General features: G+C 51.5%; 4 protein-coding genes across 4 annotated transcripts; 2 read left to right on the plus strand and 2 right to left on the minus strand.

Annotated features, from left to right (window-relative positions):
* Positions 1 to 771: 771 nt before the first annotated feature.
* Positions 772 to 3509, minus strand: CABS01_15004 (aspartyl-tRNA synthetase; the record flags this gene model as incomplete). Its single annotated transcript, XM_060548342.1, has 2 exons — positions 772 to 2463; positions 2514 to 3509. 2 exons carry the CDS (start codon positions 3507 to 3509, stop codon positions 772 to 774), a joined length of 2688 nt encoding a protein of 895 aa, XP_060392169.1.
* A 2622-nt stretch (positions 3510 to 6131) lies between these two features.
* Positions 6132 to 7307, plus strand: CABS01_15005 (uncharacterized protein; the record flags this gene model as incomplete). The annotated part of the gene is made up of 1 exon (XM_060548343.1): positions 6132 to 7307. The coding sequence occupies one exon, from the start codon at positions 6132 to 6134 to the stop codon at positions 7305 to 7307; it is 1176 nt and encodes a 391-aa protein (XP_060392170.1).
* Positions 7308 to 9317: 2010 nt separating this feature from the next.
* CABS01_15006 (methyltransferase domain-containing protein) lies at positions 9318 to 10802 on the plus strand (the record flags this gene model as incomplete). The annotated part of the gene is made up of 9 exons (XM_060548344.1): positions 9318 to 9389; positions 9458 to 9492; positions 9541 to 9626; positions 9694 to 9716; positions 9779 to 9896; positions 9973 to 10010; positions 10083 to 10120; positions 10173 to 10327; positions 10498 to 10802. 9 exons carry the CDS (start codon positions 9318 to 9320, stop codon positions 10800 to 10802), a joined length of 870 nt encoding a protein of 289 aa, XP_060392171.1.
* Positions 10803 to 11235: 433 nt separating this feature from the next.
* Positions 11236 to 11904, minus strand: CABS01_15007 (uncharacterized protein; the record flags this gene model as incomplete). Its single annotated transcript, XM_060548345.1, has 3 exons — positions 11236 to 11376; positions 11519 to 11659; positions 11746 to 11904. 3 exons carry the CDS (start codon positions 11902 to 11904, stop codon positions 11236 to 11238), a joined length of 441 nt encoding a protein of 146 aa, XP_060392172.1.
* Positions 11905 to 12568: the final 664 nt, after the last annotated feature.

Consider the following 12568-nt stretch of genomic DNA (forward strand, 5'->3'; position numbering starts at 1 on the left):
CTCCAACACCGCAGACTGTCCACTGCCTGCCACCCTCCTCTCCTTTTCCCACCTTCCGGGTGTAGTCTAACATGACGAATCGAAGGCCCGTTAGTTCGTCTAAACCTTCATAACGACACGCGGAGCCATCGGAGATATGTCATCATAGCCCCCAAGATAGGTACATCCCGCGTCCCTTGGCATTCAGGGCGTTTTGACCTATCGCTATATTGCCAAAGTAATGAATTGGAGTCAACCCTTTCCACCGTCATCGCCTACCATGATGACTTACCCAGACGTGCCCTATTTTGCCTGCCGGCGGGATACCACGCGATGCAAATGCAGCATGTGAGACGGACGAAACGGGGACGCCACGGCGACCAAGGCTTTTGCTTCTCAACGTTTCCGGCGCCTCCGACGTCGGACATTGACTTTCTTATGCAACCCTCACAACAGAAAAGATCGGTTTAAAGGTATGCATACGTCTGTGGGTTCTTTCATGTTACTACGGGATAATGCTATCTGGACATAAGTGCTGTGAAACTGTTCCCTGCTATGAACTTCTCCAATGGGGGTGCTATGACATGCGAGAAACACTGAATGCGAGTCTACGCTGGTATCGAAAGGAAGGACTCTAAACAGAAGAGAGAAGAAAAAAAAAGGCGCAAACGCAAAAGGTATCGTAATGGTTATGCAGCAAAAGGGAAAGAAAAAGCCAAACGCCGTGCTTGCAATGTCGCGAATTCAACTCCATGCTTCTCACTCCCACTGTCGTTACCGATGCCAACTGTCTCAAACCTTGGCCTCGTCTTCGTCCATGAAAAACTTAACAACCTGCTTGAGATCAAAAAGGCTGACGCCGCGGCGCGGGTAACAGAGGTACACCTGCTCGCCCAAGACTCCAAACTTGTCTCTGAACTCGGCCTTCTTGCCGAGACCCAGACTCTTGACAATGCCGGCATAGGTCTTGCTGAGGAACTTAGCCCTGACACCGTGCAGGTGCTCGCCGGGAATGAACTTCTCGCTGACTCCGGCACCAAAGGTGACAGGGCCGGAGATGGACGAGAGCGCGTGCTCGACAAGGACTTCGATCGTTCCGTTGGGGGCGCCGGGGAAGTCGAGCGCCCACTTGACCTGCCATCCGTAACGGGGCGCCAGCTGCGCGAGAACGACCATGCATAGAACCTTGCCGTCCTTTTCGGCGGCGAAGTAGCGGCGATGAGCTTGGTCGATCCAGGGACGTATTTCGGTGAGATGGACTTGAGTCTTTCCCTTGCGCTTCTCCTTCCAAGCCTCGATGGACTGATCGGCACGCCTCATGAAATCTTCGTCAGGCTTGAGCTCATGGACCTTGATGCCTTCTTTCTTGACGCGGCGAGCGGCGCGGCCGTCGGGTGTGGTGTGCTGATCGGCGTCGGCCCGCTGCTCTACGGTGCAGCTCATGGTTCGCCAGCCGATGCGGCGCCCCAGGATTTCCTGAACTTTGTTGGAAACCAACATCCACACGGGCGTCAACTTGAGCTCGTCTTTGACGAAGTCAATGAAAGCTGGGATAACCTCTTCGTATTGACCACGGTCGCAGAGAGGGTCTCCTGTAATCATGGCAAACTTGCCCCGCTTGACGTAACCGACCGCGGCACCGCTGCTGTGTCGCCAGAGTTCGAATCGTTCGTCAAGCCATGAAGTGTTGCTGGCATCGCCGTAGTTGGCAATGAGGTCTTCCAGTGGTGGCATCTCCTTGCCCGCCCAAGCCTTGGTGGTGTCGGCATTCGGGTGTGGCAGAGCATACGATCGCTGGGGCAATGACTTCGGGTCGCGATAAAAGAGAGTGCCATATCGTACATCTCCTAGGTTCAGCAGGAGGAACACAACACGATCCAAACCGAGGCCAGCACCACCATGAGGGGGAGCACCAAGGTCGAACGCTTCCAAGTATTCGGCCATCTCGTCCTCCGAAATACCCTTGTCGGCCATATTCATGCGCAGCTCCGTGGGATCGTTGATGCGTTGGCCTCCAGTGCAAATCTCTTGCCCGCGGATGAAGATATCAAAGGAATTAGTCCAGAATGGGTCGCCTGCCTTGTGTGTGTAGAATGGGCGGGCATTGGCGGGGAACTTGTCGAGTATGTAGTAGTCGGTTCCGTACTTCTGCTTGACCAGTTCACCCAGCCGAATCTCATCCGGCGTAGACAGATCCTCTTCGGCCACATCACGGCCATCATCACGAAGCATCTGCAATCCTTCGGGGAACGGGATGATGGGGGTTTCGTCCAACCATACGAGGTCTTCGCTGGGGAACCGCTCACGAATGATCTTCAGCTCAGGCATCGCCTGAACGGCTGTGAAGATGTTCTTCAGCACTTGGTCAATGACTCTGATGAGCTCGTGATAATGCTTGTGGATCTTCATCTCGATGTCGAGTCCGGTATACTCGGTCAGATGGCGATGCGTGTTTGAGTTTTCGGCTCGGAAAACAGGACCGACCTAGATGTGTAAGTGCATGTCAATAATACGGCCAGGGTCGAATCACTTACTTCGTACACCTTGCCGAAGTCTGCAGAGATGGCCATCTGCTTTGCCAACTGAGGGCTCTGCGCCAAGAATGCGCGCCGTCCAAAGTAGTTCAGTTTGAACACCTCGGCGCCGCTCTCGGTGGCTGCTGGCTGTAATTTAGGAGTTTGAATCTCGATGAAGCCACCGTTGTCCAGTGTTTCGCGAAACTTGCGTGTGATCATGGCCCTCACGCGGAAGAGTGCTTGGTTGCTGGGGTGTCGCAAATCGAGAATGCGGTTGTTCAACCTGAAGTTCATGCTCTCTGGTGGTTGGTAGTTTGTGAAAGGAGGAGCCTTGGCTGGGTTGAGGAGATGGATGGAGTAGACGTCTACTTCAACGTGGTGGTGGTGTGCAGACTTTACTTCCTGGACGGGCTTCTTCAAAGTGCCAGATACCTGAACGATGGATTCGGGATGCAGCCTCTGAACCCATTTTACCATGTTTGGCGTCGTGTGTGCCAATACGCCTTGAATCGTGTCGGTTTGATCGCGGAAGAGAATGAAGTCTAGGTGTTTCGAGATGTTCCGCTGGGTGTGGATCCTCGCTCGGAAGGTCACCTTGGTGTTGATATCGAGCTTGACTGCCTCGCCGATGGTTGTGAGCTCAGTCGGGTAGTCTGACTCGTCGCCTTCGCCGTACCGTGCGCGAGTTTCTTCATCCTCGGCACTGCGAGCTTGTTCGTACTCGCTCCTACGGCGCTCTTCCAGTTCGCGCTTCTCTTCCTCTTGGCGAAGAAGCCTTTCGCCCCTTTGTTGGCGCCTCAGCTCACCGCTCCGTGCTGGGCTCCGTCCGTTGCTCGACTTGCTTGACTTGCTTGATTGACTAGTAGAACTCGATGCCCGAGTCTTCTCGAATAGAGTTGTTTTGGTGGTCTGGGTCGGTGTCGGGGAGGGTGATGTCTTGGTAGAGAATGAGAACCTCTGAGCTATGCGGGAGAGCGTGCTCGACGACCGCCGTGGAACTTCGTGTTCCGTCATGGTGTTTGCTCTGTCGTCCTCGAGGCGAAGTTTGGATGAGGTGGTGTCTATGTGCGAGTAGCTTTACTTGCAGGTGTGAGTCACAACAAGACTTGCTGTTTCAGTCAAGGCAGATAGAGTCGTTTGGCCTAGATAGCTTATGCTGGAGACAGGAAGGAGACGTCAAGGTAGCTAGAGCGCGGGAAGCAAGGTATAAGACAATGCAGACGGGAAGCGGAAGGGCGGAGGTTTGCGAGGGTGTGAACGTGACCAGGACTAGCCTACGGGAATGAACGAAAAGAAGAAAGAGAGAAGAGATTGATAATGACACAACCGCAGTCGGACTCCGTCATGGTTCATCGCGGCCGTCGAGCGTTCAAGCTCCGCATTGGCACGAGGTCGGTTCTCGTGTGTACTTGATAGACTTTGTGCGACGTGTACCTGGTACTTGGCAGAGGCAATGAGCAGGGAGGCCGAGCCTCGGGAGATACGCGGAGCTGCCCTACGACTTGGCTTGGCGCCTATAAGGTAAGGTAGGGTAGAGACCGACCGCGCAATAGGTGACCCAAGACGCTTACACGGCATCGTGGCAGGGCGTGGATGATGCAGATCAAGTGACATTGCGTCTGGGCTGCCAAGCATGGGGAACATACTACGACTAGAAAGGCTTCACCCTGTACTCTGTACTCGGTGAGAGGCCATTGTCTCGAGTACCGCTTGGTACCTTAGGTGCTTGCCTTTGATGCTGACCTAGGTATACTTGGAGACCATAGACGGTCGAGGGAGAAAGTAGACTACGGGTGAGCAGGGGGGTCTACGAACAGAAGGAGAGAGAAAGAAAAGTTTGCCGAAAACATGACGCCTGACGCTGCAAGTACAGGTGCGAATGGAAGTGCAGGTAAGGTGGGGATACAAGGCCATCGATCTCATCGCAATGCATCGCATCGGACAAGAGCGGCCCAAGAGCGGCCGTGGGTCGAGACTGAGTGGAATCGTCCCGTCTCTTTCCATTCTTTGGAGCTCCAATCCCCGTCGAAGTTTCCTCTCTTTCCTCGAGGAAGCTTCGGCCTTGTGGTGTCAGCGGGACGTCATTGGCTGTGGGGCCACAAGATACCTACGATACGTATTGTTTTTCTTCTGAGGCATGGAAGGTGCAGAGTACCAGATACCTTACCTATTGAATTAAAGGCATGTCGAGGAAGGGAGCTTGGGGAAAAGGAAAGAGCATTTGGTTGCAAATGGCATAGAAGCCGGCAGAGTCACGGACATCGGCTCCGAAATTCTGCGCGGCTGACACACTCCTTCCATATCCCACCTTAAGATAGTAGGTACCCACGTACCCTAAGGTAGATATTATGGTCACTCGTGGACCGTTTGCTCCGGGGATCGTCCCAGAAGCAGGTCCGCTCCTTCCCGTCTACAAGGGTCCTTGGCTGCTTGTCGGGGGGGGTGACCATGGCAATATCGACTCATGGAAGCAGTGCCGGACCAGGATGTAAATCATTGTCTGCTGCGTAAAAGATGGTCCCATTGGTCAGGCTTCTAGCATCATCTAGAAACAAGACAGGTAGACAAAAGTTAGTAGGGATTCAAGTGTAGTATACTGTGTAGAATAGGGTGAGTTGGCTCCGGCATCCCGGAAACGACGGCCCCACACCCGCACCAAAATGGCCTAAAAACGGCCCAAAAATGACGTCAAATTGCCTCGGCACACCTCCCTACTGAAAGTCGCCGCCTCACTAGCCACCGTGGCAGTCCCTTCCCGTCCTTCATTCAACCTCACCTTGACCTCACCTCACACACACTTGTGCCGCAAGCGCAGCTGCCATTTACTGGTTTTTGGTGGTGTCATATTCATCATGACATCCCATCTCGATGCCCTCCTTCCCTGCCTTGAAATTTCACACCAAGCCTGCCGCCTCGGCTGATGTTATTGCTTTGTGATTGTTTGCTTTCGTCTCAGGTTTGCACGTCTTCCAAACCCCCTAAATACGCGTACAGAGACACTACACTGCCTTGATATTCGCCCTGTCCGACCGAACATGCTCCATCACCACGACGTCAAACTCAGCCACAGCTACCTATCGATCTTTACCTGAGCCACACCGGCCACATCTACGGAGTACACAGTACATACATACCTTACTACGTATCCGTACATTACATCAGTCACCCCAAGCCAAGCCAGGCAAGGCAAGGCACCGCTGCCAAGAAAACCCTCCCTCAACGTCAACGACACCTGATGCTTTTCCTCCAACCCGCCCGGGATCCTTAGCTTCCCGCCAGCGGAACACCTTTGCCGTTCATTTGCAGCTTCCAGCCCTCTACAGACCACAGCCTTTGCTCAACAACGCATCCCGAAGATTCCTTGCGCACCCTTGATTTGTCACATTCTCTCCCATCCTCCCATCTCTTCCGTCCCTCTTTCTCATCCCCTCGACCTATTATCAATCGAACCCGTTCCGACACACCCGGTATACCACTGTTTACCTGACCCTCTCACCGCTCGCAACCTTTGAGACATTTGATTCATTGTCCGTCTGAATGTCCGATCGCCCCTCGTTGTTACCTGCCAGCCTCACCAATACCCACTAGCTTAATCCTCCTGACTCCCACACGCGCTCCGCGCAGTCCGCGTTCCCGATGCTACAGAGCAAGCTTACTCGCACCATTTCCAACATCTCCAACGTCTCCAAAGAGAGTAGAGCCAGTAGGAAAGAACGAAAAGCTGAGAGTAAGGCCGCGAGCAAGGCCAATAGCGTCGCCAGTAGCATAGCCGGCGCTTCCGACGATGAGTACGATAATCCACTCGAGAACATCGCGCGATGGCGCTTGACGGCCAATGCCGTTGCCCTACGCTCGGGGGCCGCTTTTGCCTTCGGCCTGCAGAACCTGTCCGCTCCCGTCCCACCGGCTGCGAATAGAGTCATCTGGGTAGATTCTACCCTCTCAGAGTGGGCCGGCAAGGAGAAGATTAGGGTCGATGTTTATCTTCCTCCCACCAACTCCTCCAGTAAACCCACCGGCAAGATCCCTGCGGTAATCAACTTCCACGGCGGGGGCTTCATCCTCGGACAGGGCACTGATGATGCCCGCTGGGCTGGCGCCGTAGCCACGGCCCTCAATGCCGTCGTCTTCTCCGTGAGCTACCGCCTGGCCCCGGGGTACCCTTTCCCCACACCGGTGGAGGACTCCGCCGACTCTATTCTTCAGATCGTCGCACGTGCCGAAGAATTCCGCATCGACATAAACAAGGTCGTGTTGTCGGGTTTCTCGGCTGGAGGCACACTGGCCCTTGCCAGTTGGAACATTCTCCAGGACCCTGATCGGTGGGGATACAAATTTAAACTACCTGTTCCCGACATCTCCGGCATAGTCTTGTTCTACCCGCTCTTGGATTGGACCATGACTAGGCCCCAGAAGCGCAAGACATGTGGAAAGCCAGAAATGACTCTTCCCAAAGGCATGACTGACCTTTTCGATGCGTCGTACATATATCCCCCGAGACCAAGGTCCGAACGTGGTGATCCGCGCCTCTCGCCTGGTCTCATGACAGATGAGATGATAGATCGCCTGCCACCAGTGCACCTGTGCATGTGCGAGCATGACATGTTGCTATTGGAGGGACAGGCCTTTGCGGAAAGAGTAAGATCCCGCGGACGCCGGGTCAGCACACGTGTTGTCGAGGCTGAGAAGCACGCCTGGGACAAACCTCCGCCGTTCGCGCCCAAGGAAACGGTCATGCTTGAGTACAAGGAAGCCATAACAGCCATTGAAGAATGGTTTGATAATACAGGGATGACGTGGAAGCTAGAGTGAGGGCTGAATCACTGACCTCGTGGGTGCTAGAGAGATACCTAAGAACTGTATATTGATTTCCAGGCGATTTGAGCGAAATAGAAACCTAATTATGAGCATCGACTGAGGAGTCTTCAGGGCATCCGTACAGAGCTGTGCCCCATTACATTCATGAGTAGGAGCAAATTGAATGCATGTCTTACTATTCCCAGCGGCTTTTTCAGAGAGATAAAACAAGATGACGTGCGAAGAGGGCAGTGAAGTTCTGGGTGACGTTGGAAAAATAACCTTTTAAGCCACCTTGCCAAGATGTTTGATTCGTAGAAAGCCAAGCCCAACGTCACGCGTACGCTGCTGGATCTACCCATTTGACTTTTCACCGCAAGACTACGGATGCTTGTGGCTTTCCTTATTCGCTAGGATATTTTTCAAAAGTGTAGTGCAGGCTACAGCGCCCCGCGGCGATCATCGCGGCTTGCGACGCTTTCTTATGTTTAATGGCTACCTTAACCTCAGAGGTTTTTGAGCCATGCGAGATACTAGATGGAGGGCTGGCAAGTCTCACAGTACATGTTATGGGGAGATTACGAGGATGGCTTGGTTAGTCTTAGATGTCACTATAGCAAATATTTCGAGGATCAGAGCTTCATCGAGTTTTATGTCGCCAGCTGCGCTTTCAGCTGGTGGTGGATTCGTATGCGGAATGTGGCGCTTCGAGGCCAAGAGGTTTACTGCTGTATATTTCCTTCCTCGCGGTCCATTGTCGGCTGTGGAAACATGTCGCCTTGAGGACATTCACGGTGTACGTTATTTTTGTCCTTTGTCAATGTACCTTGAGGGGTAAAACAGGATCATTTAGGGTAAAACTAGGTTTATTTGCGATGTTCTCGTAAGATATCTTCAGTTTTGAGGCTGCGAACAGATATTATCTAAGATTACGAACCTTCGAAAATTCGTATTGGATTATGTGGACAGCTTCGGGAGAGTGAAGTTGAGAAAAAGAGGAAAGGATAGAGTCACAATGTGGCATCGAAGTGCGATATAATACTATGTCAAGATGTCGAACTTTAGCATCGCATTGAAAGAGGTTCGAATGACAGTAGTCTACATCCCGCGAAGACTTTCCGAAATCAAAAGAGAGTTCTCGGGAGAGATAAAAGTGCCACTTTGTACAGTTGGCCTCTTCACCAAGGTACTTTACCCAGAGTTCATGCCCGAGTCTCGTTGAAAACCATCATCTTGGTTGAAACTCGTCATCCTCCCGCGAGTGCTGTTGATATGTTTGTGTAATTTAATTCATGGCACAACTGACGCAATTGAATTAAACGTTCTTTGTGTTTTATGTGCCGATAAATCATAGATGGTGGGCTTTTTCTCGCACGTCTCTACTTCATGGGACAATTTTTGAACATGTATCTCGTATTGAATCCCTCCTGCCAAGAGCCTTCCCGGCCAGCAGTTGTTGAGATCAAAGCAGTCTATGAGAAACTCTGAGTATCTCATGGTATAATTTCTACAATCCCATGATCACGGACTACTTATCAAAAGCCTGTCGCGAAGCTCTCTGAAGACAATTTCAACTCAGCTCGCTAGCCGCATCGTCGCAAGATCTTGGCAAAGAGGGGTAGGAAAGCAGATCAGATATGGGGTCGACTGCGAACCGCCAACTCCTCAACACACACCAAAGTATTCTTTAATCAGTAAAGCCGATCGAGGTTGCGGATTTGTGCGTGACATGGTCCCCGATCTGGAAATGTGTTCTGCATCCTGCGCCGTGCCTGCACCAACAAGCGGGTTGTGATCACTCGACTTCACCAATCAATTGCGGCAATTGAATCTCGAATCCCTGTAACATTGGTTTTATGGCAACGTGGGCGCTTCTAAAGACCTCAAAAAGCGGCGTTTCCCCCCCTGTGGCCGGACCTGTTAGTTGGTTCCTTTGTATTCTTTCCACACTGCGCCGTTCCACGCCGCAGCTCTGCGTGGGAAGCTTGAGCAACTCGATCTGATTCATGAAACTTTCTAGAGAAAATGTCGGATATGGATATTGATTGGCCCAGTCCAGGCCAGGCCTCGGATCTCCCATCTGATGATGGATATGCGGTTCGCCTATGAGACATTCATATCTTTTGCTGCAATTTGAGGACAATGTCGCTGACAGCACGACGCAGACGGATAGCGGTGTTTCCTCTATGGAAGAACAAATGTACAGCCTCCTGATCTAGAAGATTGGGAGTCCAAGCTGATTCAACAGGTCAACATACACAAGGTCAATGACTTCATCCATTGTCAACTATCCTCTAGAGTATGGACGACGATATCACGCTTATAGGGCAGGTGGTAAGTCGTCTCTCATGCCCGTTCACACAAACATCTTTAATATGAATGCTAACATACATGAATGAAGTATACGCCTTCCCAAATGATGATGTCAGTCACTCGGCAGAACCTTTCGCAGATCCGAGCATGCAAACTTGCTAATGTTTCCGCAGCCCGAACTTGATCGTATGGATATGGCTCATGGCCTCATGTTCAAGTCGATCGGTTACAAACTCTACTTGGCACCCTTGTTCAAAGAGAATTTGCACAGAATACTAGACATCGGTACAGGTACAGGGGTCTGTAAGGCTTCCTTTTCTAGAAGCTGAGCATGCCCAGCAGACAGCTGAGTCTATGCTTCGCTTAGGGTCTGTGGAAATGGGTGACAGATTCCCAAACACCGAGGTAATATGCGATTAGATGATTCTTTACTCAAGTTGAAGCAAATGACTTGAACTTGCATCTGACGCATAGCAGATCATTGGTGTTGATTTGAGCGCTGTTCAACCATCATGGTAAGCCTTCTGTCGATAACTACAAAGGGTTAGACGACTTGACAATTCTCAGGGTACCTCACAATGTAAAGTTTGAAATCGACGACGTGGAAAGCCGGTGGGTGGGCAACAGAATGTTCGACTACATCTTTGTCCGATACATGCTGGTCTCCATCCAAGACTGGCCTAAACTAGTCCAAAATATCTACGAGTACGTCCATATCCCAAGTTCACAACGCCACATCACCATCACCTCGCTCACGCCCCCATACCTTTTAGATATCTTAACCCCGGCGGATGGGTCGAATTCTAAGATATGGACGGCCTCTATTACTCCGACGACGGAACCTACACCGCACAATATACCACGCATACTTGGAACTAAGACTTCGTTTAAGCCTGCGAATCTATCGGCCGCACCGCCCGTCCCGGTCCGCAACTCGAGGGCTGGGTTAACGAGGCCGGGTTCCGGAACGTGGTGCACAAGAGGTTCAAGGCGCCGATTGGGTCATGGCCCAAGGACCCTCACTTCAAGGACGTGGGTATGCACAATTTGTGTCAACTTCTTAATGGGCTAGAGGGGTTTACTCTAAGGCTGTTTTGTGGGGTGTTGGGGCGGACGGAGGAGGATGTTTTGGGCATGTTGGAGGGTGTGAGGGAGGAGTTGAAGCGGGGGCTGTTCCACGCCATGTTTGACCAGTGAGTTTTCCGTGACCGCCTTTCTGGTTGGCTTGGTAATGCTGCTTACGATTCGTCTCCCTTTTAGTCATGTTGTGTATGGACAGAAACCTTTGCAGGGACAATGAAGTACGTTGCTTCGTAGCCATCATTTAAGTAAGTTGAATGCGAAGAAGCTCTACTTCTCTAGAGAGAAGAGCCCTCAGCAAATTCTTGAGGTATTGAAGGCAAAAATGGGCTTCCACGCCTATTGAATCTATGACGCATTCGTTGACCGGGAACTACTTCGCTTGAGTTAAAAACCACGACTTTAACAAGCCCTCTATTTGATCTTTCTTGATATTACCAGCATGAGGAATCTATTGAAAACTCAACGCGAGTAATTCAATTTGAGCCTTGAATTGTTTCATCATACAGATCGAAGCGTGGTATCATTGTTAAATCATACTAGTCACCTCTCACTCCTGCGCAACAGCTTTACCCCTTCCACTCGCCGCCTCAAACTTAACCTGCCACTTGTCCTCCTGCTTAAACATAGCAACACACTGCAGCGCGCTCGGAGCCCCAAAGTCGGGATCCGCGCCACCTCCGAGGAGAACCTAACGTCGACGGTGTTAGATGCAAAATTTGCCCGCAAAGTGATAGTGATATTGACCATGGAAACCGGGCGCCGGGATGAAAGGCCGCTAAGTTTAATCGGTAAAGACAAGAAACAACAACACGACAGAAACTGGAACGAACCTCGATAACTTTATCCTCTTGCTTAAACACCGCCCCAGCAAGCGGACTCTGCCCCCGATCGTTCAGCCGATTCGCATCGGCCCCGTGCTGGATGAGCAACTTCACCAGGTCCGCGTGTCCGTGATACGCGGCTAGCATGAGCTAGATATTCGAAAAGAATAATGCTGTTAGCGAGTTTGATTGATCAAAAGGGTCTTCATAGCACCGTGAAAGTATAAAGCACATACCAACGTATCACCCTTCTCGTTCGTCATATTCGCCGGCAACCCAGCCGGCAACGCCTGCCGGAAGATGGCGAGATCCCCTTTCCGCGCGGCGTCGTACATTCGTCCCGCGAGGGCGATTGCTTCGGGCGGTAGGGAGCCGGCGCTCTGTGAAGAATCCATGATTTTGAAAATTCCGAGTCCTGAGGAATATGTGTGTGTGTTGCCTGGAGAGGAAGTGTATCAGTTTCGCTGTGTGTTGACATGTGAAAGGACTGCAAGTCTTCGCTGCGGGGGGGGGGGGGCCTATTAGCTTGAACAGAGACTCAGCTTACCCTTGAGATAATCCAAGATGGACTTTGGTTGGATTATCCTCGAAACCGCGGGGAGGCTCTCAGATGATAAATCGGGTTGGCAATTCAGATACAAGAAACCTAGTGTAGGTAAGGTAGTTGAAGATCGGAGAGCTGTGGGTTGGAGGTTGACAAGATGGTGGGGTAAAAAATACCGAATGCCGAGTGGATGGATGACGTGAAAGAATAGCAAGCAAGCAGCTCATTCATTCCCGGGAGCCCCACGCACGCCCCCAGCGGGGATAGCGGAATATGCTGATGGTGGGAACGTGTCAACCAATTGGACGTAACTCATTTGACATGGGATGAACTCCAGGAGGTGAACGTCGATTCAATGATCATTGTGTAGCTAATGAGAGAAGTAGAAACGGCGGTCTCTTCAAGTAGAAATTCTTGGCTCCCCAATTCACGGACACATACATCAGACCAAGGCGAAGAAAACCATCTTCAAAACCAAAGTTGTTTCCCCGTTATATTTTTTTCTTATCCTTCTG

The sequence above is a fragment of the Colletotrichum abscissum genome (assembly GCF_030869225.1).
Source record: "Colletotrichum abscissum strain IMI 504890 chromosome Unknown Scaffold_61.1, whole genome shotgun sequence".
Lineage (NCBI taxonomy): Eukaryota > Fungi > Ascomycota > Sordariomycetes > Glomerellales > Glomerellaceae > Colletotrichum > Colletotrichum abscissum.